Source organism: Fukomys damarensis, unplaced genomic scaffold, assembly GCF_012274545.1.
Source record: "Fukomys damarensis isolate Sample0158 unplaced genomic scaffold, DMR_v1.0_HiC HiC_scaffold_17, whole genome shotgun sequence".
Lineage (NCBI taxonomy): Eukaryota > Metazoa > Chordata > Mammalia > Rodentia > Bathyergidae > Fukomys > Fukomys damarensis.
Genome location: NW_022900929.1, coordinates 56,662,327 through 56,684,227, shown reverse-complemented (window position 1 = coordinate 56,684,227; position 21,901 = coordinate 56,662,327). Strand labels below are relative to the sequence as shown.

General features: G+C 48.0%; 1 protein-coding gene across 1 annotated transcript; it reads left to right on the top strand.

Moving 5' to 3' along the window:
• Positions 1 to 1,553: 1,553 nt before the first annotated feature.
• Positions 1,554 to 18,359, top strand: Strc (stereocilin). Its single transcript, XM_010633626.2, has 29 exons — positions 1,554 to 1,643; positions 1,941 to 2,726; positions 2,815 to 2,839; positions 3,610 to 4,861; positions 6,051 to 6,113; positions 6,210 to 6,320; positions 6,475 to 6,641; positions 6,812 to 6,998; positions 7,103 to 7,218; positions 7,465 to 7,597; positions 7,929 to 8,111; positions 8,403 to 8,441; positions 8,623 to 8,790; positions 8,933 to 8,998; positions 9,454 to 9,579; positions 9,825 to 9,883; positions 10,945 to 11,068; positions 11,184 to 11,296; positions 12,851 to 12,986; positions 13,405 to 13,601; positions 13,784 to 13,874; positions 14,060 to 14,216; positions 15,070 to 15,239; positions 15,902 to 16,057; positions 16,443 to 16,585; positions 16,758 to 16,906; positions 17,152 to 17,249; positions 17,888 to 18,035; positions 18,256 to 18,359. The coding sequence occupies exons 1-29, from the start codon at positions 1,592 to 1,594 to the stop codon at positions 18,357 to 18,359; spliced, it is 5,319 nt and encodes a 1,772-aa protein (XP_010631928.1). The 5' UTR covers positions 1,554 to 1,591.
• Positions 18,360 to 21,901: the final 3,542 nt, after the last annotated feature.

The window sequence follows — 21,901 nt, the reverse complement described above, 5'->3', positions numbered from 1 at the left end:
ACTGTTTTCCTTTAATAGTTTTTCTAGAGATGCTGAGTGCTGCAATCCAGCATTTTATTTCCTACTTTTCCAAAAATATTTAAAGTATACCTAAATTCCTTGAACGTCACAAGTGGTAATTTGGGAAATTAAATGGATCTATGTAGTATATTTAGATAGTTCACACCACAAACTACCAGTACTCTGTATATACCAGAAGAACCCATGGCAACTATAAGCCTCACCAAATTACAGAGCCAACTCTAGGTAAGAACTTCTATACTGATTAGAGAAACTCATTCTTACAATTAGTTATGATTCTCTAGAGGAACAGGATCAATGGGAAATATATGTATAATTATTTATGGGGATTTCTTGGGCTTACAGAATCTGAGGCAGGAGAGTCCAGAGCTGTCTATGGGATCAGAGGCCATCTGCACACTGGAGATGACCTAGTACAGCGATGGTAAACCTTTTTTTTCTTTCTTTTCTTTTCTCCTCCCCGCTTTTCTTTGTCAGGGGCTTGTGAGGCAGGCACAGTGCCACTGAGCTCCCCAGCCCATTTTTTGGGGCTTTCAATAAGAAACATCCCACTGCAGCAAGAATGCCATATGTTTATCATCACTAACCTAAGAGATCAAGACCAAAAAGATACAAACTACAGAATAAGGATGATCAAGGAGGTAGCACTAGTCCAAGGTGAAAGGGCTGGAAGCTCACAGTAGAGTTACTGTGAAAGTCTGCATTAGAAGGCTGAAGAAACTGAAGACCAACATCCAAAGCCAATGGCAACAACTGGAGCTCTTCTAAAAAGTGGACACATCTTTCTTTTCCTATTTATCTCAGGCCATAAGCCTATTTGTCTGTTTCACCCCCATCTGGGATGAGTCTTACTCGCTTGGTGTGCTGGCCTACATGCCAGTCATTTACAGACACAAATGGAAATGTGCTTCACTAATCTGCTAGGTTTTCCTTCATTCAAGTTGACATGCCATAACTGTCACACCCTGTGTGACACTCCCGGTCTCCAATTCTCCATACTCCTGTCTGCCTACTACTTTTTGGAACCAAGGGGATTTAGCTCAGTGGTTGTACTGCCTGCCTTGCAAGTGCAAGGACCCAAGTTCAATCCCCAGTACCAAAAAAAAAAAAAAAAAAAAAGAATTCCTCTCGAGCCTGGGGATTTAGCTCAGTGGTTCCAGTGCCTGCTTTGTAAGCACAGGGACGCAAGTTCGATCCCTGGTACCAAAAAAAACCCCCCAAAAAAAAAAAAAAAAAAAAAACAAAAAAACAAACTAAAACAAAACAAAAGCAACCAAGATCCTAACTCAAGCTATCTGTTTTGGTTCTTCCAACTGCCCCCCCCCATCCCCAGTTCCTTATCATTTGTCCCTCTCGCAGAAGCGCAACATTCTCCAGAGCCAAAGGATCAAGTATTCAGTGGCTCAGGTGACAAATCTGCTGTCAGGTTACAGATATTGTTTCCTGAAAGACCACACTACAGTGTCAGTGGAGCTGCAAGCTGCCTTCAGTGCCCTGTCTTCACCTGGCTGTCCCACAGGAGACGAGAATAACTAGAATCCACTTCTAGTACCAGTGCTGCCCTGGAAACATGGCTCTGAGCCCCTGGCCCCTTCTGCTGCTGCTGCTGCTGTCCTGCACAGGTGAGAGGAACAGTGAGCAGGGCTGGGGTTGAAGGGGAGGGCTGCTGGAAAAGAGGCTTAGGAATGTGGAGGTTAAACAGTTAGATAAATGCTAAAGGACAGGAAGAGAGGCAGAGACTGATGTTACAAGTGACAGTGAGGATTAAGAAAGCAGGCCATGACTTACTGCAGGCCAATGAAAAGGGCTCACCCTTCCCTCCCCGTTAGATCTAGGGATGGAATTGTGCTCAAGAGTAAGTCTGTCTTTGGGCTCTAGGTTCTTACCCTTCAGTGATCTCTGTGTTTCTCTCCTTACAGTGACTCTGGCTGCTACTGGGCCTCAGTTCCTGGACCCTGATCTCTCCCTCCTGAAGTCATTCCTTTCCACTCTGGACCAGGCTCCCCAGGATTCCTTCAGCCACTCACAGTTTTCTGCATTTCTGGCCAACATTTCTTCTTCTTTTGAGCATGGAAGAATGGGGGAGGGACCAGTGGGAGAGCCTCCACCTCTCCAGCCCCCTGCCCTTCGTCTCCATGATTTCTTAGTGACACTGAGAGGTAGTCCGGATTGGGAGCCAATGCTCGGGCTACTGGGGGATGTGCTGGCCCTGCTGGGACAGGAGCAGACTCCCCGGGACTTCCTGGTACACCAGGCAGGTGTTCTGGGAGGACTTGTGGAGGTGCTGCTGGGAGCCTTAGTTCCCGGGGAGCCCCCTTCCCCCACGAGGCCGCCATGTACCCGTGATGGGCCTTCTGACTGTGTCCTGGCTGCTGACTGGTTGCCTTCTCTGCTGCTGCTATTAGAGGGTACCCGCTGGCAGGCCCTGGTGCAGGTGCAGCCCAGCATGGACCTCACCAATGCCACAGGTTTTGAGGGGAGGGAGCCAGCTCCTCACGTCCTGCAGGGCCTGTTGGGCTTGCTTACCCCACCAGGGGAGCTGGGCTCTGAGGATGCTCTTTGGGGAGGCCTGCTACGCACAGTGGGGGCCCCCCTCTATACTGCCTTCCAGGAGGGGCTGCTCCGTGTTACACACTCCCTGCGGGATGAGGTCTTTTCCATTATGGGCCAGCCAGAGCCTGATGCTAGTGGGCAGTGCCATGGAGGTGAGTGATTCTGGGGCTGGGGCTGAGAAGTGGTGGGGCAAGAAGGGTAAGACTGGGGTAGTTCTCTTCCTTGCTCTTTCCCTCCTAGGTGACCTTCAACAGTTGCTCTTATGGTAAGTAAAAGACCATTTCCAAAAATTTGGGCTGAGAAATCTGGAGATGGGGAGCTAAAGGCATTAGCTTCCAGAGCTGAGGAGAAAACTGATGAGAGGAGTGTGGTTTAGGGGTTTTGGAGTATGACTGGTTGGTTTCCTGGCTCCTTTCCTAGCCGTGTGGCCTTAGACATGCTCCATATTCTATGTCCCAGTTTCCTCGTTTGTGAAATAAGGATGATAATTATATTAACTACTGCAGAGTTATAAGGGATTAAATGAATTGATATTATAGGAATAAACTCCTTAGAACAGAGCCTGCCATATAGTGCTTAACAAATGTTGGCTAAAAAAGATGGGGGTATGAAAAAAAAACCAGGATTGGATTCTTCCACACTCTTACTAATTCAGTACAACAATGCTGGAGTACAGACATATTCAGTCGCCAGGTAGATTTCCTGATATGAGGCCAAATAAGGGCTGTTTTTAAGCTATCTAAAAACCAGACAGGAAAACTAAGAGAGAAATGAGGCAGCCAGGTGGACAGACAGGGGCAGCCAGGTCTCCAACCAGGGCTGCTTCTAAGCAGTTTTGAGCCGTGGCAGTACAGATCTCTCTCCTTTTTATCCCATCTGAGCATTTATACCAGTAACACCTGCACTCTCAGGAGCTTCATGTGGAAAAGCCTATGCTTGCCACATGCCCTTCAGGGCTCTTAGCCAGGGTCAGAATCTTCAGCTGGAGAAAGCATGAACTGACCAGATCCCACTTGTTCTTCCCTCTGCACCTAGGGGCATCCGGCACAACCTTTCCTGGGATGTGCAGGCACTGGGCTTTCTGTCTGGATCGCCACCCCCACCTCCTGCTCTCCTCCACTGCCTGAGCACTGGTGTGCCTCTGCCCAGGATCTCCCAGCCCTCGGCCCACGTCAGACCTCGCCACCCGCGGGCTATCTCTGTGGAGGCCCTCTGCGCAAACCACTCAGGCCCAGCACCACCCTACAGCATCTCTAACTTCTCCATCCATTTGCTCTGCCAGCATGCCAGGCCTGCCACCCCACAACCCCCTCCTAGTACTGCTGCCATCTGCCAGACCGCTGTGTGGTATGCAGTCTCATGGGCCCCAGGTACCCAACGCTGGCTGCAGGCTTGCCATGACCAGTTTCCCGATCAGTTTTTGGATGTAGTCTGCAGCAACCTCTCCTTTTCAGCCCTGTCTGGCCCTAATCGTCGCCTGGTAAAGCGGCTCTGTGCTGGCCTTCTCCCACCCCCTACCAGCTGCCCTGATGGCCTGGCCCCTGTGCCCCTCACCCCAGAGATCTTTTGGGGATGCTTCCTGGAGAATGAGACTCTGTGGGCTGAGCGGCTGTGTGTAGAGGCGAGTCTGCAGGCTGTGCCCCCTAGCAGCCAGGCATGGGTTCAGCATGTGTGCCAGGGACCCACTCCGGATGCCACTGCCTTCCCACCCTGCCACATTGGACCCTGTGGGGAACACTGCCCAGATGGGGGCAGCTTCCTGCTGATGGTCTGTGCCAACGACACCATGTATGAGGCCCTGGTTCCCTTCTGGCCTTGGTTAGCAGGCCAGTGCAGGATAAGTCGCGGGGGCAATGACACTTGCTTTCTAGAAGGGCTTCTGGCCCCCCTTCTGCCTTCTCTGCCACCTCTTGGGCCATCTCCACTCTGCCTGGCCCCTGCCCCCTTCCTGTTGGGTATGTTGTCCCAGTTGCCACGCTGCCAGTCCTTGGTGCCAGCTCTTGCCCACACCACACGCCTGCACTATTTCCTGCGCCTACTGACCTTCCTTCTGGGTCCAGGTGCTGGAGGGCCTGAGGCCCAGAGGGTGCTGGGTCAGGCCCTGCTGCTCTCCAGTCTTCCTGACAACTGCTCCTTCTGGGATGCCTTCCGCCCAGAGGGCCGGCGCAGTGTGCTGCGGACAGTCGGGGAGTTCCTGGAGCAAGAAGAGCCGACCCCAGCAGGCTTTGAACCCACTGTGAGCCTCAGCTCTGGTATAAGCAAGATGGAGCTCCTGTCCTGCTTCAGCGTGAGTGATCTGTCTGGGAAAAGCCTGTGGAACAGGGGAGGCACTTGCAGAGGCATTCTTTCAACACCAAGAGGCAGGAGTAGGGCCTGGGATTTAGCTCAGTGACACTGCATCTACTTTATAAGTGCAAGCTTCTGAGTTCAATCCCCAGTGCCACCAAAAAAGAAACAGAAGAGAGAGAGGCAGGAGAATGGTTTTTATAGTGATGTAAGCACACAGCTCTAGGGTCTGACAAACTTGGGTTCACATCTTAGCTCTGTGACCAGTCTTATACAAGTTATTTAGCCTCTATGGGCAGAATATATATTTTTCTTCTTAGCTATAAACTGGGGGTAATAATAGTACCAATTTGTAAGGTGGTTGTTAAGAATTCCATGAGATAACATATACTGGGTCCAGGGGCTGGAGGGCCTGAGGCCCAGAGGGTGCTGGGTCAGGCCCTGCTGCTCTCCAATCTTCCCGACAACTGCTCCTTCTGGGATGCCTTCCGCCCAGAGGGCTGGCGCAGTGTGCTGTGGACAGTTGGGGAGTTCCATGGCATGATAAACATGAAATAAATGATCTTATTATTCTTTTGCACTCTTAGATTGACCCCCTTTCTGCTTCAGAAAGGAAAGGGATCAAGTTAGAGGGTTCAGATTCTCTCCCTAGAGGGCTGGCAGAATATCAGAAGGTAAAGTAGAAATGAGAAGGAAAATGATTCGGGGGGACTACACATCAGAAGACCTTGGTCAAGTTCAACTACGGCATACATTAGTGTAAACTCAGGCAAGTCGTTTTTTCTGGACTTTTCTTCTCTGTAGAGTGAAAGAGTATAAAATATTTTGAACACCATAACTCATTTGCTGAGTGTCAAGACATTTTCTAGGTTCTGCAGGGTATATACAGATTCCTTGTTAGGATCCTCTTTTTGTAGCCTGTGGTTCACCAAAATGGAATTAGACAGACTCACATTAATTTGGCGCAGGTCTACAAGTATTTGTTGAGCCAGCTGTGGTGCTGGCATAGCAGAGGATACAGGAGTAGGTAGAGACGTGGTTCCTGACCTACAGGGCCTTCAGATCTGCAGAGACACACACTCTAGCTTCAGGGAGGGATGCATCCCCACGAGTTGAGTCGCAGTGCCTGGGAAGCTGCGGGAAGACAGGGGAAATAGCTCTCTTGGCCTCTTGTCTTTCTCGCCCACCAGCCTGTGCTATGGGATCTACTCCAGAAGGAGAAGAGCGTTTGGGCCTTGAAGATTCTAGTACAGGTAACAGATGGAGGCTCACACGGGGGGGCTGGGTGACAGCCATGGCCTGAAGTCTCTGCCTAGTGACATCATGCCCACCACGACCTCCTGTCCCAGGCATACCTGCACATGCCCCCAGAAAACCTGCAGCAGCTAGTGCTTTCAGCAGAGACAGAAGCTGCACAGGGCTTCCTGACCCTCATGCATCGTTCCTGGGCCCAGCTGCAGGTGGGCAAAGAGGGAGAGAGAAGCAAGGGAGGAGGGGAATCTTGAGATCAAGGGCACCTGGAACCTCCCCTTACTAGGAGGAGGAACTCCAGGGAGGAGGTGGCAAGGATACCGAGTATCTCCAGAGCTCACAACCATTCCCGTGCCCCCACAGGTACCACCATCTGAGGAGCAGGCCATGGGCCGCTTAACGGCCCTGCTCCTCCAGCGCTACCCACGCCTCACCTCCCAGCTCTTCATCGATCTGTCACCACTCATCCCCTTCTTGGCTGTCTCTGACCTGATGCGCTTCCCACCATCCCTGTTGGCCAATGACAGTGTGTAAGCACCACTCTTCTGGTTTCTGTCAGAGTCAGGACAACTATCAGCAGCCCCTTCCAGAGTTCCTCTCTATTAAATAAGGAAGAGTCTCCTTCCTGGCCATGACAGCAGAGGGTCAGGGAAGAGCAGCTGGGATAAGGCAAATGGTTAAGACCCATTACTCCCTGCAGCCTGGCTGCTATCCGAGATCACAGCTCAGGAATGAAGCCTGAGCAGAAGGAGGCCCTGGCAAAGCGACTGTTGGCTCCTGAGTTATTTGGGGAAGTGCCTGCCTGGCCCCAGGAGCTGTTGTGGGCAGTGTTTCCCCTGCTCCCCCACCTCCCTCTGGAGAACTTCCTGCAGCTCAGCCCGCACCAGGTATGAGAATCACCTGCTTCACCTGTCTGCTAGTGGCGTGACTCCTAATGGGCCCCTCCCTACGAGTGTCCCAGACTGCAGCTCAAGGTGAACTCCCATCTCAGATACAGGCCCTGGAGGATAGCTGGCCAGCGGCAGGTCTTGGGCCAGGGCATGCCCGGCATGTGCTTCGAAGCCTGGTAAACCAGAGTGTCGAGGATGGTGAGGAGCAGGTCCGCAGGTGAGTGGTAATGGGGTCCATGATCAAAGCCAGAGTGGGAAAGATAAGAGACACGGGGATTGGTGTCCTAAGCAAGGGACGAGAAGGAGGCAGTGCCCCAGGTGGTGAAGAACTTCAGGAGAGACACCCATAGTGCTTCCATCTTGTAGTTTAGGTATCGGAATCCCTACTCCAGGTACCCACATAATTCCTATCTTAACACTTGCCTCAGTGGCCATGTGAAGGCCAGCTTCATGCCCTCCTCAGGCTTGGGTCTCTTGCTTGTTTCCTGAGCCCTGAGGAGCTACAAAGCCTGGTGCCCTTGAGTGATCCAATGGGGCCAGTAGAACGGGGGCTGTTGGAATGTGCGGCCAACGGGACCCTCAGCCCAGAAGGACGGGTGAGCCCCTTGGCCTAGGCCTGCAAGATTTCAGAGGACAGTGTGAGTGGCCCAACTATGTCAACCAGGCTCACAGTGGTGCCAGCCCCAGATCTACCTCTGCCACCTCCATTACTAACTCTATGGCCATTCTCACCTGTTACCGTCCCTTTCTGGCCCTATCCTCTGGTGTATACCCTTTGCCATCTTGAACCTCACCTGTTTCCATCCCTGGTTTCAAGTCTTTGCCCAGTCCCTGGGAGATCCAGATGTGGGATTAGATATGGGATTAGAGAGAAGGTCTAAGGTTCAGTTGTCTTTTTTCCCAGTCCCAAGCCTTCTTTGCTTACAGGTGGCATATGAACTTTTGGGGGTTTTGCGCTCATCAGGAGGATCTGTACTAAGCCCCCCAGAGCTGCGGGTCTGGGCGCCTCTCTTTCCCCAATTGGGCCTCCGCTTCTTACAAGAGCTGTCAGAGCCTCAGCTTAGAGCTATGCTTCCTGCTCTTCCGGGAACCACTGTCACACCTGCTCAGGTGAGCCTGTCTTACTCCTTGGAGCCCTACTTCCTGGAGCCCCTTGTCAAGACAATCACATTTAAGGATACCATCAGCCCCCCTGCTTCTGCTGGATGAGGGTGAGAGGATGAACCCTGTACCGCTGAGGTCTGCCTTGTTCCCCTTCCTCAGATCAAGCAGGACTCTGAGTCAGGGTGATCACTGGGGGTGTTGGAGAGGGAGCTGGAAGTTTTGGAAGGTGGGCCGTAGAAACTTGTTTGGGACTTGGCTGCTGGGCACTGGGAGCTATTGTTCCCTTTCCCATCCCAGGCTGCCCTGCTGCTTGGACGGCTCCTCCCTAGGCACGATGTGAGTAGCAGCAACTTTCCAACATCCCCCTGGGGGCCTCTGACCCTTGTTCTCCTGGCTCTTGCACCTTCCCTGTCCAGGCTCGGTTCCCCTTGTACCGTTGCTCTGTTGCATTGTGATTGTTACCTTCCCCACCACTTTGTCCCTCTTCTTCACACCTTTTGTCTCTCCTGCTCCTCAGCTGTCCTTGGAGGAACTCTGCTCCTTGCACCCTCTGCTGCCTGGCCTCAGCCCCCGGACACTCCAGGCCATCCCTAGGCGAGTTCTGGTTGGGGCCTGCTCCTGCCTGGTCCCTGAACTGTCGCGTCTCTCAGCCTGCCAGACTGCAGCGCTACTGCAGACCTTTTGGGTATGAAGGGAACAGGGAGGGTGAGACCATCAGGGATATGGGCACTGGGTGGGAGGACAGCTTCTTCCTTGTGGCCAGGGAAGCCCTCCCCGTTGCCTTACACACACCCAAACACACACGCACACCACTGATTCTCATGCAGGTGAAAGATGGTGTTAAAAGTACGAGTACAACAGGTGTTGGTGCAGCCGCGTGTGTCCCTGGTCAGGTAATGTGTGAGATCCCGACCGATCCCGACCGAGCTGATCTCCATGATGTAGGACAGGTTCATCTGGCTAATGCTGCCTCATACACTCCCCTGCAGGGGCCCTGAAAATTCAGATTAGCTCTGGGCCCACCTAGATGCTAGCAGCTCCCCTCAGTTCTAGATGCAGGACACTGTGACCTACACTATCCTACAATGTCAGTGACAGAAAGGCCTGAGAAATCTTCTCCACTGTCCAGTGAAGAGACCAAGGCTCAGAGAAGCCAAGAAATACGAGTTCATCGGGTGTCTAACTAGCACCAACTTGGCCAGTGTGAGAGGACTTAGGTGTCCACTGTTACAGCAGCAAATGCCATCCCACCCTAACCTAGATTTGGCCCCATGTCTCCCCTTCCCCGAGGACTGAGTGCAGTCCCTCTCACCTGTCACTGTACTGTCACACCTGTCACTGCCAGAAGCCCATGCCCACCACTTGGCCAGACTGCCTGCTTCCCCTGCTCCCATTAAAGCTGCTGCAACTGGACACTGCAGCTCTTCTGGCAAACCGGAGGCGCTACCGGGAGCTGCCCTGGTCTGAGCAGCAGGTAACTGCCCACTTCATCTCTCAGAGCTCCTCTCGGTCTCTTCCACTTCCTCTACCCATCCCTTGCCCAATCCGGTGCCTTCTCGCTAACACTCATGATTCTCTCTCCCTCTCAATCTCAGCATCAGCATTGGGAAAGTGACCTCTGAGGGGCCACATTACAGAGAGGCAGGACTGAGTCCAAGGCATCTTAGGTCCTTGGGGTAATGTCTCCACTGGGAAGCGGCTCTTCTCTTTCTATTATAGGCACAGTTTCTCTGGAAGAAGATGCAGGTGCCCGCCAACCTGACCCTCAGGAATCTGCAGTGAGTATCTTGTGTTGAGCAGTCAGTTTTATTTGACTTTTTTTTTTTTTTTTTTTTTGATGGTGCTGGGGATTGAACTCAGGGCCTCATGAATTTAGGGCAAGGGATCTACCACTGAGCTACACTCTTAGCCCCAAGTAACATGTTTTGAGTGCTTACCATATGTCATGTACCAAGTACTATGTAATATGCCACAGGGGATACAGGGGTGATGCATAGGGTTAGTTTCATCATGATTCCCCTGGCTCCCCTTCCCCTTGCCCTCCTGCCTTTCCACAGTGCCAGGCCTTCACTGACTAGTGCTTAGATTCAAGTCCCACCTCTGTTGCCTGCTTGTGCTTTTGGGCAAACTGTTTAACCTAAGCTTCAGTTTTCTTTTCTGTACAATGAGAACAGGGTACTTAGCTCACAGGTAATTATTGTGAAAATTAAATGAGATAAGACATGTAAGATATTTAGCACAAACTGGGTCTGGTGACACATACCTGTAATCTTAGGTACTCAGGAGGCTGAGGCAGGAGAATCATAAGTTTGAGTCCAACATAGGCAACTTAGTAAGACCATATTTCAAAATAAAAGGTAAAATAGGCTTGGGATATATCTCCTTAGTACATTACTTGCCAACTATTCTCAAGGGCCTGGGTTTAATCTCCAGCACACACACATAAAACCCAAATATTTAACATAGTGCTTACCCAGTGTAAACTCCAAGTAGATATTTGCTGTTATTAGTTTAATTCAAGGTAACTTCAGAGCCACTGGCCAAGCAAGAATAAAACTTAAGTATCACCTTACATGACCTATTGTAAATGAACCAGGGGCTTCAGGATCTGAAGACATGGCTCTAGTCTCAGTTCACCACACTTCTCGTAGGTTGAAATTGCAACATCACTTTCTTCTCTGATAAACAGCAATAATGTTTTGGGAAGCCAAAGAGATTGTCTATGGAGAAATATTCCTCAAACTGTAAATGACCATAATGAGCATCTGTCCTTGTGCTGGGAGTGCTGATATCAAGGAGCTATCAGGCTGCAGCCATCTACCCACTCACACACCAACAGGGCTCTAGGCAACCTGGCAGCAGGCATGTCCTGTGAGTTTCTGCAGCAGATCAGCTCAATGGCAGACTTCCTGGAAGTGGTACACATGCTTTACCGACTGCCCACTGGGGTTCGAGGGAGCCTGGTGAGAGGGGGGTACTTGGGCATGAGTGGGAGCAGGGAGGCCGGGACCCTGTGTACAGAACCCTACCCGCCTGCTCAGCTCTGTTCTGACCCTGCTTTCCTACCCTGTCCTACAGAGGGCCTGTATCTGGGCAGAACTACAGCGGAGGATGGCAATGCCAGAGCCAGAACTGACCATCTTGGGGCCAGAACTGACTGGGCTCGACACCAAACTACTCCTGGATTTACCGTAAATGCTATAGCTGGAGATACTGGATCCTCACTAAGCTCAATTTAGAGTAGAACTGCCCTTAGGAAATTCCCTAGCAGAGGCAATTCCCTGTCTGGTGATTCCTGGACATCATTTATAGCCTAACGTGGGAGCTTCTGTAAATGACCTTAGCACAGGACAGCAGAGGGTGGCGACACTGCTGTGGCCTGCCAAGTAATCTTAATATAACCCGGGCCACATTCGTAGAGATACAGTATGAGATAAGGGAGGAAGTAAGTGGTCCAGTTCTGTCCTAGAAGACTGTAGTCTGCTTAGAGTGCCGTGTTCTGTGTGTGTTCAGAGCAGTGGAAGAAGAGAAAATGATGAAAAATGTGATAAATGCATTCAAATCCCCAAGGGCCTATCAAATACAGTACTGGTTCCATGGGGCAAGACTAGGATTGAGTTAGAATCAACATTTTGTACAATATAGGAAAAATGGAGATAGTGAGTTCCTAATCACTGGAACTATCCAAGCCTAAGGTAGATAGACCCACTGAGGGAAAGTTGTAGAGCAGATTCAACCATGGGTTGGAGAAAGAAGAAATTTAATGCTTCTTCATTCCAGAGAATCCAGAAGTTTACGGGTGTCTCACTCATGTGCATCATTGCTTACTTTTACCTCTACCCACCCTATTCCATTTGAGCTGTCAAAGTAGGACAAGACTGAGGTTGTAGTCTTCTGGGGGATTTGGAGATGGTAAATGCAATTCCGTCCATCCCTACAGTTTTATAGGCCTTTATCCATATTTTGGCTTTTGTATGGCCCAGTTCCAAAACTGACAACCCTGTATAGATTGCCTGATGTCTATATGAAGGGCTTTGTTTTTTATTTTTATTTTTTTTTTGTAACAGAAATCGAACTTGGGTCCCTGCACTTACAAAGCAGGCGCCGGAACCACTGAGTTAAATTGCCAGCCCAGGCTTTGTTTTTATTTTGTTTTGTTTTCGTTGTTGTTGTTTTTTGTTTGTTTTTTTGAGACAGGGTCTCACTATGTAGTTCAGACTGCCCTGGAACTCACTATGTAGCCCAGGCTGGTGTTGAACTCACAGCGATCCTCCTGCCTCAGCCTCCCAAGTCTGGGATTATAGGCGTGTGCCACCATGCCTGGCCAGGGCTTTGTTTTTAAAATGAGATTCAAAGCAATTTAAAGATCTTGGGTCTGAGATAATTTAATTAAGAGAAATCCAGCAGCCTAGATGAAGGAAAAGATCCTGGACCATAAGTCAGAGAGAAAGAAGGATAAGAAAAATTTTAATGGTACTTGGTATCTGAGGTTTTTCAGTCCATTAGATCAGATAGGATTCTTTGTTATTTCTTTTCCAAACACTAGAAATATGTCACTGTCTTTGTTCTCTCCCTTCCAGTGAGTAGTGATAAGTAGCTCAAGGTTGTTTAATATGAGTTCCAGTCCAGGGTCACAGAGTTTGGGTCTTCTGTTATATCTTGTGTGAAAATGTGAGGTTCTAAGGTCCCTTCTTAACTTGGCTGAATTGTGATGGAGTGTCCCTACTGTCCAATTACTACAACAGGATCCCATTGATAGACATACTGTCCAATGAATCCATTATGTTGGTGGTAGAGCTGGTACAAGAAGCTCCAGAGCAGCTGCTGGCACTGACCCCACTCCATCAAGCAGCCCTGGCAGAGAGGGTACTACAAAACTTCGTAAGAGTCCACCCTACCAGACTGAGATTTGCTGCCCTTAGCAGCGTGTGTCCCTCAAATAGCGATCTCTACCTGTCTTCCAGGTCCAACCTCCTTCTTGCTGCCAAACAGGTTTCTATCTATAAGCGTCTCTAGCCTCTAGATCTGCCTCTGGATTCTGTTCCTTAATAACGTGTTTTATGATTCTTGCCCATCCCTTTGGGGCCTGAGAAATCCACTAGATTCTACCTCAGTCTTTCTGCCTTGCTTCTATCTGAGTTCATTTACTGTTTAAGAAAGTGAACAAAGGTAGTGAACATCCTAGGTTGTTAAACTGGGGGCAAGAGGGAAGGAAGGTCAAGGGACTTGGTGTCATGATCAAAAAGCTTGATACCCTGAGTCAGAGATGCATTGTCCAAGACCTGATACCCTTCTCCAGGCTCCAGAGGAGACCCCAATCTCAGAGGAAGTATTGCAGACACTGGGCCCTTTGGTTGGATTCCTGGGTGCAGACAGCACACGACGGATCCCTCTACCGATCCTGCTGACCCATCTCATTCAGCTGCAGGGCTTCTGCCTAGGAAATACATTTGACACAGAGCTGGGATGGCTGCTGGTGCAGGAGCATGCTCTTGGGTATGGACCTTTGGGAACTTCAGATTCTAACTTTTCCTCTACCCAGCCCAACTACCATCATTAGTGGCAGCCCCTTCCATATGCTCAATGACCCTTGGAGCCTGACTCCCCGTTCCTATTATGTCTTCTTTTCCTCGAAGTTCCATCAGCTCCGAGCATATAATCATCTTCCTGTCCTTTAGGAAACCAGAGTTGTGGAGCCAGGACGAAGTAGAGCAAGCTGGTCGCCTAGTATTTACTCTGTCTACTGAGGCTATTTCCTTGATTCCCAGGGTAAGGTGAAGGGAGTAAATGTACAGGGGGGCAAGAGAACTGCCTATGGCAATTTCAGGCCAGGAAGACGAAGTACAACCTGGATGTGGGGAAGACTGCTAAACACAGGCAGGTCTTGGAATTATAGCTACAGCAGCTGGCCCCGACCCTGTTCGGGTCTTACACCCTCCTACTTTATTATGCAGGAGGCCTTGGGCCCAGAGACCCTGGAGCGGCTTCTAGAAAAGCAGCACAGCTGGGAACAGAGCAGAGCTGGACAGCTGTGTGGGAGATCACAGCTTACTCCCAAGAAAGCAGCCCTGGTAGCTGGGGTTGTACAGCCGGCTGCTGAGGATCTTCCAGGTGAGGCTACCTAAATATTGATATGTCCAGCAGAATGTACAGCACAGAATATCAGAAATTTGGGCTGTCAGAAGTTTGGGCAATAGGTCTGGAGTATAGCTCAATGGTCAAGCGCTTATTTAGCATGTACAAGGCCCTTGCTTCAACCCCAGCACTGGAGGGGAGGAAAACCTAGGCTCTGTAAGTATCTTTGCCCTTTGACCAAATTTACAAACCTTCTATTCTCTGGGCTTCTGGAATGATTGCCAAGATATCTTAATACCAAGGTACCACAGGTTTTTAGCCCAAGACTCCATTTTTCTGTTCTCTTATTAGCAGACTCAGCTCTATTTTGGCTAAGCATGGACCTCTCTGCTGGGGAGATCCTTAGGAGGAAGATACTATGAGGCTAGAAACGTGGATTATAGCTCAGCTCTGGCACAAAATATGTGGGCAACCTCCTCAGTCTTCCACTTATGAAATGAGGGCCTTTGCCTCCATAACTGCTTCTTGTTCTAATACCTTCTAAGACAGTGATGGCAAACCTTTAGAGACCAAGTGCCCAAAATGCAGTCAAAAACCTACTTATTCATCACAAAGTGCCATTACTGCAATTAAACCTGAATACTCAGGTTTTAGTTTAGGAAAACAGAACAAAACAAAACAAAACTCATACATTAACATTTTTTGTCTAAAAACAAGCAAACAAACATCATGTGTGCCACTGCTCTAAACCCTATAAATCTTACGCTATAACCATCTCTACTTATACTGCCCCATCTTCCAAAGGTTGGGAGGGTCATTCCATCTACAGATATCTCTCTAGGCATATTTTAATCCTACACTGACTCCCAGACCTGCTTTTCCCCTTCAGAGCCTGTACCAACTTGTGCAGACATCCGAGGGACCTTCCCAGCAGCCTGGTCTGCAACACAGATTGCAGAGATGGAGCTCTCAGACTTTGAGGACTGCCTGGCACTATTTGCAGGAGATCCAGGGCTTGGGCCTGAGGAGCTACAGGCAGCCATGGGAAAGGCAAAAAAGGTTAGGGATGGAGAGGCCATTAGCAATTGTGAGGGGGTGTGTGCAATGTGAAACACAAGGGAAGGGAGGGTTGGGTGAGAAGTGCAGAAACAGGAGATATAAAGAAGATTTGAAGGCCAGGGATTTAGCTCAGTGGTTCCGCTGCCTACCTCACAAGTGCAAGGACCCGAGTTCAGTCCCTGGTACAAAAAAAAAGAAAAGAGGATTTGGATCTCAAAAAGGTCAGAGGGAATCAATACTGAGAAAATGGAGCTAGTACATGAACCTAGGGACTAAAGCAGTGGTTATCAAATTTTAGCGTCAAAATCATCTAGGGAGCAGGTTTTTAAATACTGTTGCTGGGGTACCATGCCAGTCCAAGAATCTCAGGTTGGGGTATTAGCATCTACATTTTAACAGGCACCTCAGTTGAATATGCTGCACATAAAAATCTAGAACTCATGGAGTAGTTTGCTGTTCTGATACTCTAGGATCTTTCAATAACCCCTTAGTCACAGGAACTATTTTCTAATACTCTCATTTTTCAGTTCAGGAAAACTAAAGAAAAGGCAAGTGATTTGCCCACAATTCCACAGCTAGGTCAGAAGCAAGGCTAAGACTCAGCTTTCTGACTCCTCATCCAGTGCTTTTCCCATTCACAACTGTTCCTCTCTTCCTCTCAGTTGTGGGGTCCCCCCCGAGGATTTCGTCCTGAGCAGACTCTGCAACTGGGCCGGCTCTTAATAGGGCTAGGAGAGCGAGAGCTACAGGAGCTGATCCTGGTGGACTGGGGGGTGCTGAGCATCCTGGGGCAGATAGATGGCTGGAGCTCTGTCCAGGTAACATCTCCTCTCTTCCCTCTTTGCTACTCCCTAAAATTCCATCCCACAGACCTGTCCTGTGGTTTATCCAAGGCCCAAGGAATTTTTTCTCTTAATAACCCATACCAGTGACCTTAGAGATTCTGTGATTTATTTATTCTGAGACCCTGAATAAAAAATATTCTCTCCTGCCTCCTTTTTGGTTAGGATTTTTCTCTCCTTTTGTATTTTTGGGAAAGAAGTGGGGGTAGTCTTCGACTTCCATGGCTATTATATCTTCTGATCCTAATAATAAAAGAATATAATTCAGTCCCACCATGATTCCCCTAGTTACTTCCTCATCCAATAATTTCCCATGACTTTTCTCTCTATCCTATGCCCTCACCCCCCACCTCCACTGTAGCTACGGGTTGTGGTCTCCAGTTTCCTACGGCAGAGTGGTCGGCATGTCAGCCACCTGGATTTCATTCACCTGACAGCACTGGGCTACACACTCTGTGGTCTCCGGCCAGAGGAGCTACAGCATATCAGCAGTTGGGAGTTTAGGTCACGTGTGTGTGTGGGGGTTGTGGGGGTGCCAAAGGAAGGCTCACTGGAGAGGGTAGAATGGAGTCATTCCATGGAAGGAAGTGCACCTGAAGCCATCTCCTACCTTGTCACATAAGTACAACCTCAATCCCCAAAGCTCAGTTCTCCTTTCCTTCCCACTCTTCCACAGCCAAGCAGCTCTTTTCCTGGGCAATCTGCATCTCCAGTGCTCTGAGGAACAGCTGGAGGTTCTGGCCCACCTACTTGTGCTGCCTGGTGGCTTTGGCCCAGTCAGTGACTGGGGGCCTGAGATCTTCACTGAAGTTGGCACAATAGCAGGTAGGGCGGCTGGGACACTCCTGGAACCAGTTGCCATGGTTTGCTTTCCAAACCATGGGTGGACTTATGGGGAAAGACCGCCCTGGACTTCTGAAAGAACAAATCTGAGGAAGTGTTTAGGTAAGGGGCTTGTTGCACATTAGGGAATATCTATCATTGGACACTTTGGGAGCAGTTGGAGACCTACAGGGTTGAAGTGAGAGTAAAAGTCCACTCTATGACATGCATCTTCTTTTCTTCAACAGCTGGGATCCCAGACCTGGCTCTTTCAGCTCTTCTTCAGGAACAGATCCAGGGCCTGACCCCTCTAGCCATTTCTGTCATCCCTGCTCCTAAATTTGCTGTAAGACTTGATAGAGACTGGGTCTGAGGTGACTATAGAAAGCTAGGGGGCTATGTGGATGCACTGATTCTTTTTTTTTTTTTTTTTTTTTTTTGCCTTTTTAAGAGAATTTTGAGTGGTTCTTACAAATGTGTTGCAACATGAAAGTCATTTGTTTGATAGAAATATCAAGGTGTCTTGTCAAACACACTGAAGTAACCCAAAAATATATTTCAGAGCTTAATAAGAGCAAAGATTATATACAACCAGAGAAAACCTATTTCTGTATTTGCTATCCTTCCTCAGACTACTTATCTTACCAGGCTGTTATTAAACATTTTCAGGAAATGCAGAGATCATTTTGTTTGGAATCTTAAGACACATGAGAACACATAATATTTACAAAGAAATGCTTACAGATACATTAGTTGAAAAGTTACCATCAAGCAATACAATTTTGAATCTCTCTTTCTTGCCAAATGATCAGAATGGAAGATGAGATGCTAGCCAAACAGCCCGTTAGCTGACTTGAATTTCCATATACTAAATGCGTATTTTAGAAACCTGCTAAAGGATGAGCCAAACATCAACTTAGTGAAATGTAACTGCTATGTAAAAAGTAAGGCTTCTGAAGCACTGATTCTTGTCTCTACCCCCAGGTGGTGTTCAGCCCCACCCAGCTATCTAGTCTTACCAGTGTTCAGGCTGCCTCTGTCACTCCTGAGCAAATGGCCCTTCTGAGTCCTGAGCAGCGACGAGCAGTTGCATGGGCCCAACATGAGGGGAAAGAGAGTCCTGAAAGGCAGAGTGAGTTCCCAACAGCTTGACCCTCCCATCTCCTGACTCAAAATCTAAGCCCCAATTTCATGCTCAATTTCGTGCTCTCTGGCCTTTAGAACTGCCTCCTTCACTCTGCAAGGAGAGCCCTGGAGTGAAGGGATCTACAGGCAGATAACTAGTTTTGAAGTTTCAGTGGCTTCTAGGGAGCAACATTGTGATGTTTCTTCTATTCCTTGTGTCCTTATAGGTCGAAGCTCAGCTTGGGGTTCTCAGTACTGGTCACAATCCTCCTGGGCCCTGGCACTGATCAGCTTTCTTGGCTACCTGCTGTGCACCTGTCTTTGCAGTTGAGGGAGATTTCTGTAGCGGGAAACCTTACATCGTAATGAATAAAGTACAAATGGAAACACATCTTAATTGTCTCAGAAGCTGATGAGGAATGTGGGTAAATGTTAATGCTTTCCACCCACCTAAGAGCCAGCTTTCCTGGCATGATATACCTAAAGTCTCCTTCCATCATAAATAGCCCCACTGCTTCTTTTCCTTTCCTGGAGGCTGCTCCCTCTTCATCCCACCAATAGAAATAACAGAGACAGATGGCATAGCAAGGAGTCTCTACTAGAAGAGGCAGGAATAAGGGGAAGGCCCAAGACAAGTAGAATTGACCACCATGAGATGCTTAGAATGTCTGGGGATTTTGAGTCATCTGCCTGAGGTAGGAAGTTAATGTTTGTTGTGGATAAGAGTTGAAGGGATATGGATATTCTGGCCTCTTTCCTGATACCATTCACAGTCAATAAAATAGTTAATCTCTAATCCTTGATCTCTGCTTCCCCAAATCTGAGTTCTTTTAGCACTGACAGATTTTCCAGCTCTGGAAATTCATATCCAGTCACTTCCCAACCAACTTCGATTTCATTTCAAATTCTGTTACATTCCCGAGGTTCTCTCACTGTCACACCTCACCCTTCCTACATCTACACTCTTCACTCTGACCCCTTAGCATGCTCACCTGACTTCCCCAGTTGATCCAAATTAGAGAGTCAAAGTATTAAGTTTTTCAGTGTCTTTGGAAGTGGCTATCCTAAAGAGAGACTGGGTTTGGAGGGAGAGATGTTCTCCCTGCTCAGAGCTCTTTCCTTTGACTTTAGTCAAGTGTCTGGCTGCTTTCAAAGGGCCCACTCCTTCTCCCTCCCCACCCACACTCTCCTTCTTTATTTATATGACTCTATAACCCCAGAGACTTTTACTTTGTTTAGTAGGGGCAGTCTGATGTGCACTCCTCCCCAAAGTCCAGGGTCCAGGTGACGATGTATGTTAAATGCTCATTCCACATGGACTCCCAGCTATGCTCCAGTATCAGCTGCTCCACCAGATTCCACAAAGATACTCTCCACAAAGTGAAAACTTGGGATATGTGGACCCGTCTTTAGCTAGATCACAGGAATGCTAATGTGTCTAGAATGAGAAGCCTGGATGTGGATGAATACTGTTTTGGTTTTTTTTTTTTTTTTTTTTTGTGAAAATAGTTTGTTATTATCATCATGCATGTAATGAAACTTGAGGGACTAATGCATTAAGAATGATCAAGGGAGGGCTGGGGACTTAGCTCAGTGGTGCTTGCCGCCTGCCTCACAAGTGCAAGGTCCTGAGTTTGATCTTCAGTACTAAAAAAAAAAAAAAAAAAAAAAAAAAAAAAATCTAGGGAAATGAATAGAGGTAGAAAACTGAACTGAGAAAAAATTATCCAATGTGTTCTTCATGCATTGTCTCTGATTTACTAATGGCCAGAGGGTCCTTGAGACAGAAAGTGAGGGTATAGTGAGGGTATAAATTTTGCCACAGGAAGAGGCAAGAGAATCTTCCGCTAGCTATAGAAGGAGCATATGGTAGAAAGCAGAGAAATGTGAAAAGACAGCAGAAAAGACAGTTTCACAGGTATCTGTATGGGAGGGCATGAAGGGGCATATAGAGGGCATTCTTGTTTCACTTAATCATCCTAACCATGCAGGTGACTATTAGAGTTGAAGAGAGAGGATCTGCCAGAGCAGTGGACATGAAGACTGCTACCCAACATGAGTAAAGGGGACCCTGTTTACCTTTCAGAAAGCAAGATGGGAGATTCTTACGTGCTGAGCATAGGGAAACCCTTCCATCAAAAATAATGACACTGCAAACACTTAGATTTTCTGTGGGCCAATTACTTTACTTGCATTATTTCATTTATTCCCCCATGATAACCTAAAACATGGGTATCTTATATCTCAATTTTATAGATGAAGAAACTAAGACATATAATTTAAATAGTACTTCCCTACTCATGGTAAAAATGTTATCTATTAGTTTCCAAAAATCGTATGTTATTAACTAGAACCTAAAACCTCTCTTTTTTGCAAGTCCAAAACAGAACTATATATATGAGAATGCACAGTTAAGAACTGGGTTTATATGGAGACTCAATCTTCTTAGAACTGTGGATTCAACTGACTCACTCTTAGAATAGTTCAGAAAGTATGACTATCTTCTACTTCCCTAGTCTTTCACTTTCAGTTTATATCTTTGACTTGATGCTTCAGCAGAAATGACAGGCTTACCTTGACTCAGACCTGGGGGATGCCGGGCATGGTGGTGCACACCTGTAATCTCAGCACTTGGGGCGAGGACTGAGGCAAGAGGGTCTTGGCCAGTCTGGACTACATAGTGAGCTCAAGGCCAGCCTGAGCTACATAGCAAGATCTAGCCTCAATTCCCCCAGAAGGAATTTAGGGATTACTTCAGAAACATCAACATGAAAGACACCAAAATAGGCTCAAATGTTTTCCTATCTGCACCCCACTGTCCCATACCACATACCTCTGGTACTGGTTTGCTGCCTCTGTTATTTTTTCTTTGCATTATCTAACTACTGTATTATTTAAATCCTTAGGTTTCTGACATTCTTTCTCTCCCTTTTAGGGTGACCACATGTTTTAGTTTTCCCAGAATGGTCCTAGTTTATACCCATTTCCTGGATTAACAGTGACCCTTTTTACTATCAGAAATATTCTGGATTGATTGATAAATGATAGTCAATCCATCTAAGCTGCCCTTGAGGATAGATCTTAGGGACCAGAAGCCTCTTTGTGATTTCCTCCTACAAGCACTAGAAGGAGGGGCCCATTGGACAAGCACTCTAATTGAACAGAACATTGAGGACTCTTCCCCGAACTTCCTATCTTGGGGAAACGGTCATTTTTATCCATCTTATCTTCTCCATCTCTGCCATTTTTAAAAATCTGATTCTTTCCCTCTATCAACATCAACAGTATAATGACCATGAGTCAAGAAACAATCAAAGGGTAGGGACTGGAGCAACAGAATGCTGTAGACAGCAACACAGATCAGAAGTAGAATATTCAGCCCACCTTGTGGTATCCACATCAGTGGTGTGTTTCAACATCTGGGGGTCAAGTCCATTGTGTTGTTCCTGGATCACAGGGTCATCAGGTCAGCAAATATCTGAGGGTGAGTTAAGAGAGGTGGTTACAGAAAGGAAATCCTTCCCTAATCTTCAATTATGGGTCAGTTTTTTGGGGGTCAGGAAACTTCAGAGTCCTGAGGGAAAGTGAAAGATTTTTAGGGGGAACAAACTGGTATTACAGTACTGGGAAGATGACTTGAGTTAGCAGGGAGACTCTGGGGGCCCCCAACCTCACTGGTCTCATCTCTAGCCACCATGCCCACAGTCTTGATGAAGGAGTGACCAAGGTTTTTCATGTTGGTATAGATGCATTGATCCAGTGTCCAACCAGTGGATGTGGTCTTGTCCCACAACGATGCATAGAATCCTGGGGTCAGGTGACTGGCTATAAAGTTGTCTTTTCAGAGGTCTGGATATTCATTGTTGCATGTGT

Coding starts and splice junctions, on each gene's coding strand:
- Strc (XM_010633626.2), top strand. CDS start 1,592: ATGGCTCTGAGCCCCTGGCCCCTTCTGCTGCTGCTGCTGCTGTCCTGC. Junction 4,862..6,050: donor AGCTCCTGTCCTGCTTCAGC/GTGAGTGATCTG, acceptor CTCGCCCACCAG/CCTGTGCTATGGGATCTACT. Junction 6,114..6,209: donor CCTTGAAGATTCTAGTACAG/GTAACAGATGGA, acceptor CTCCTGTCCCAG/GCATACCTGCACATGCCCCC.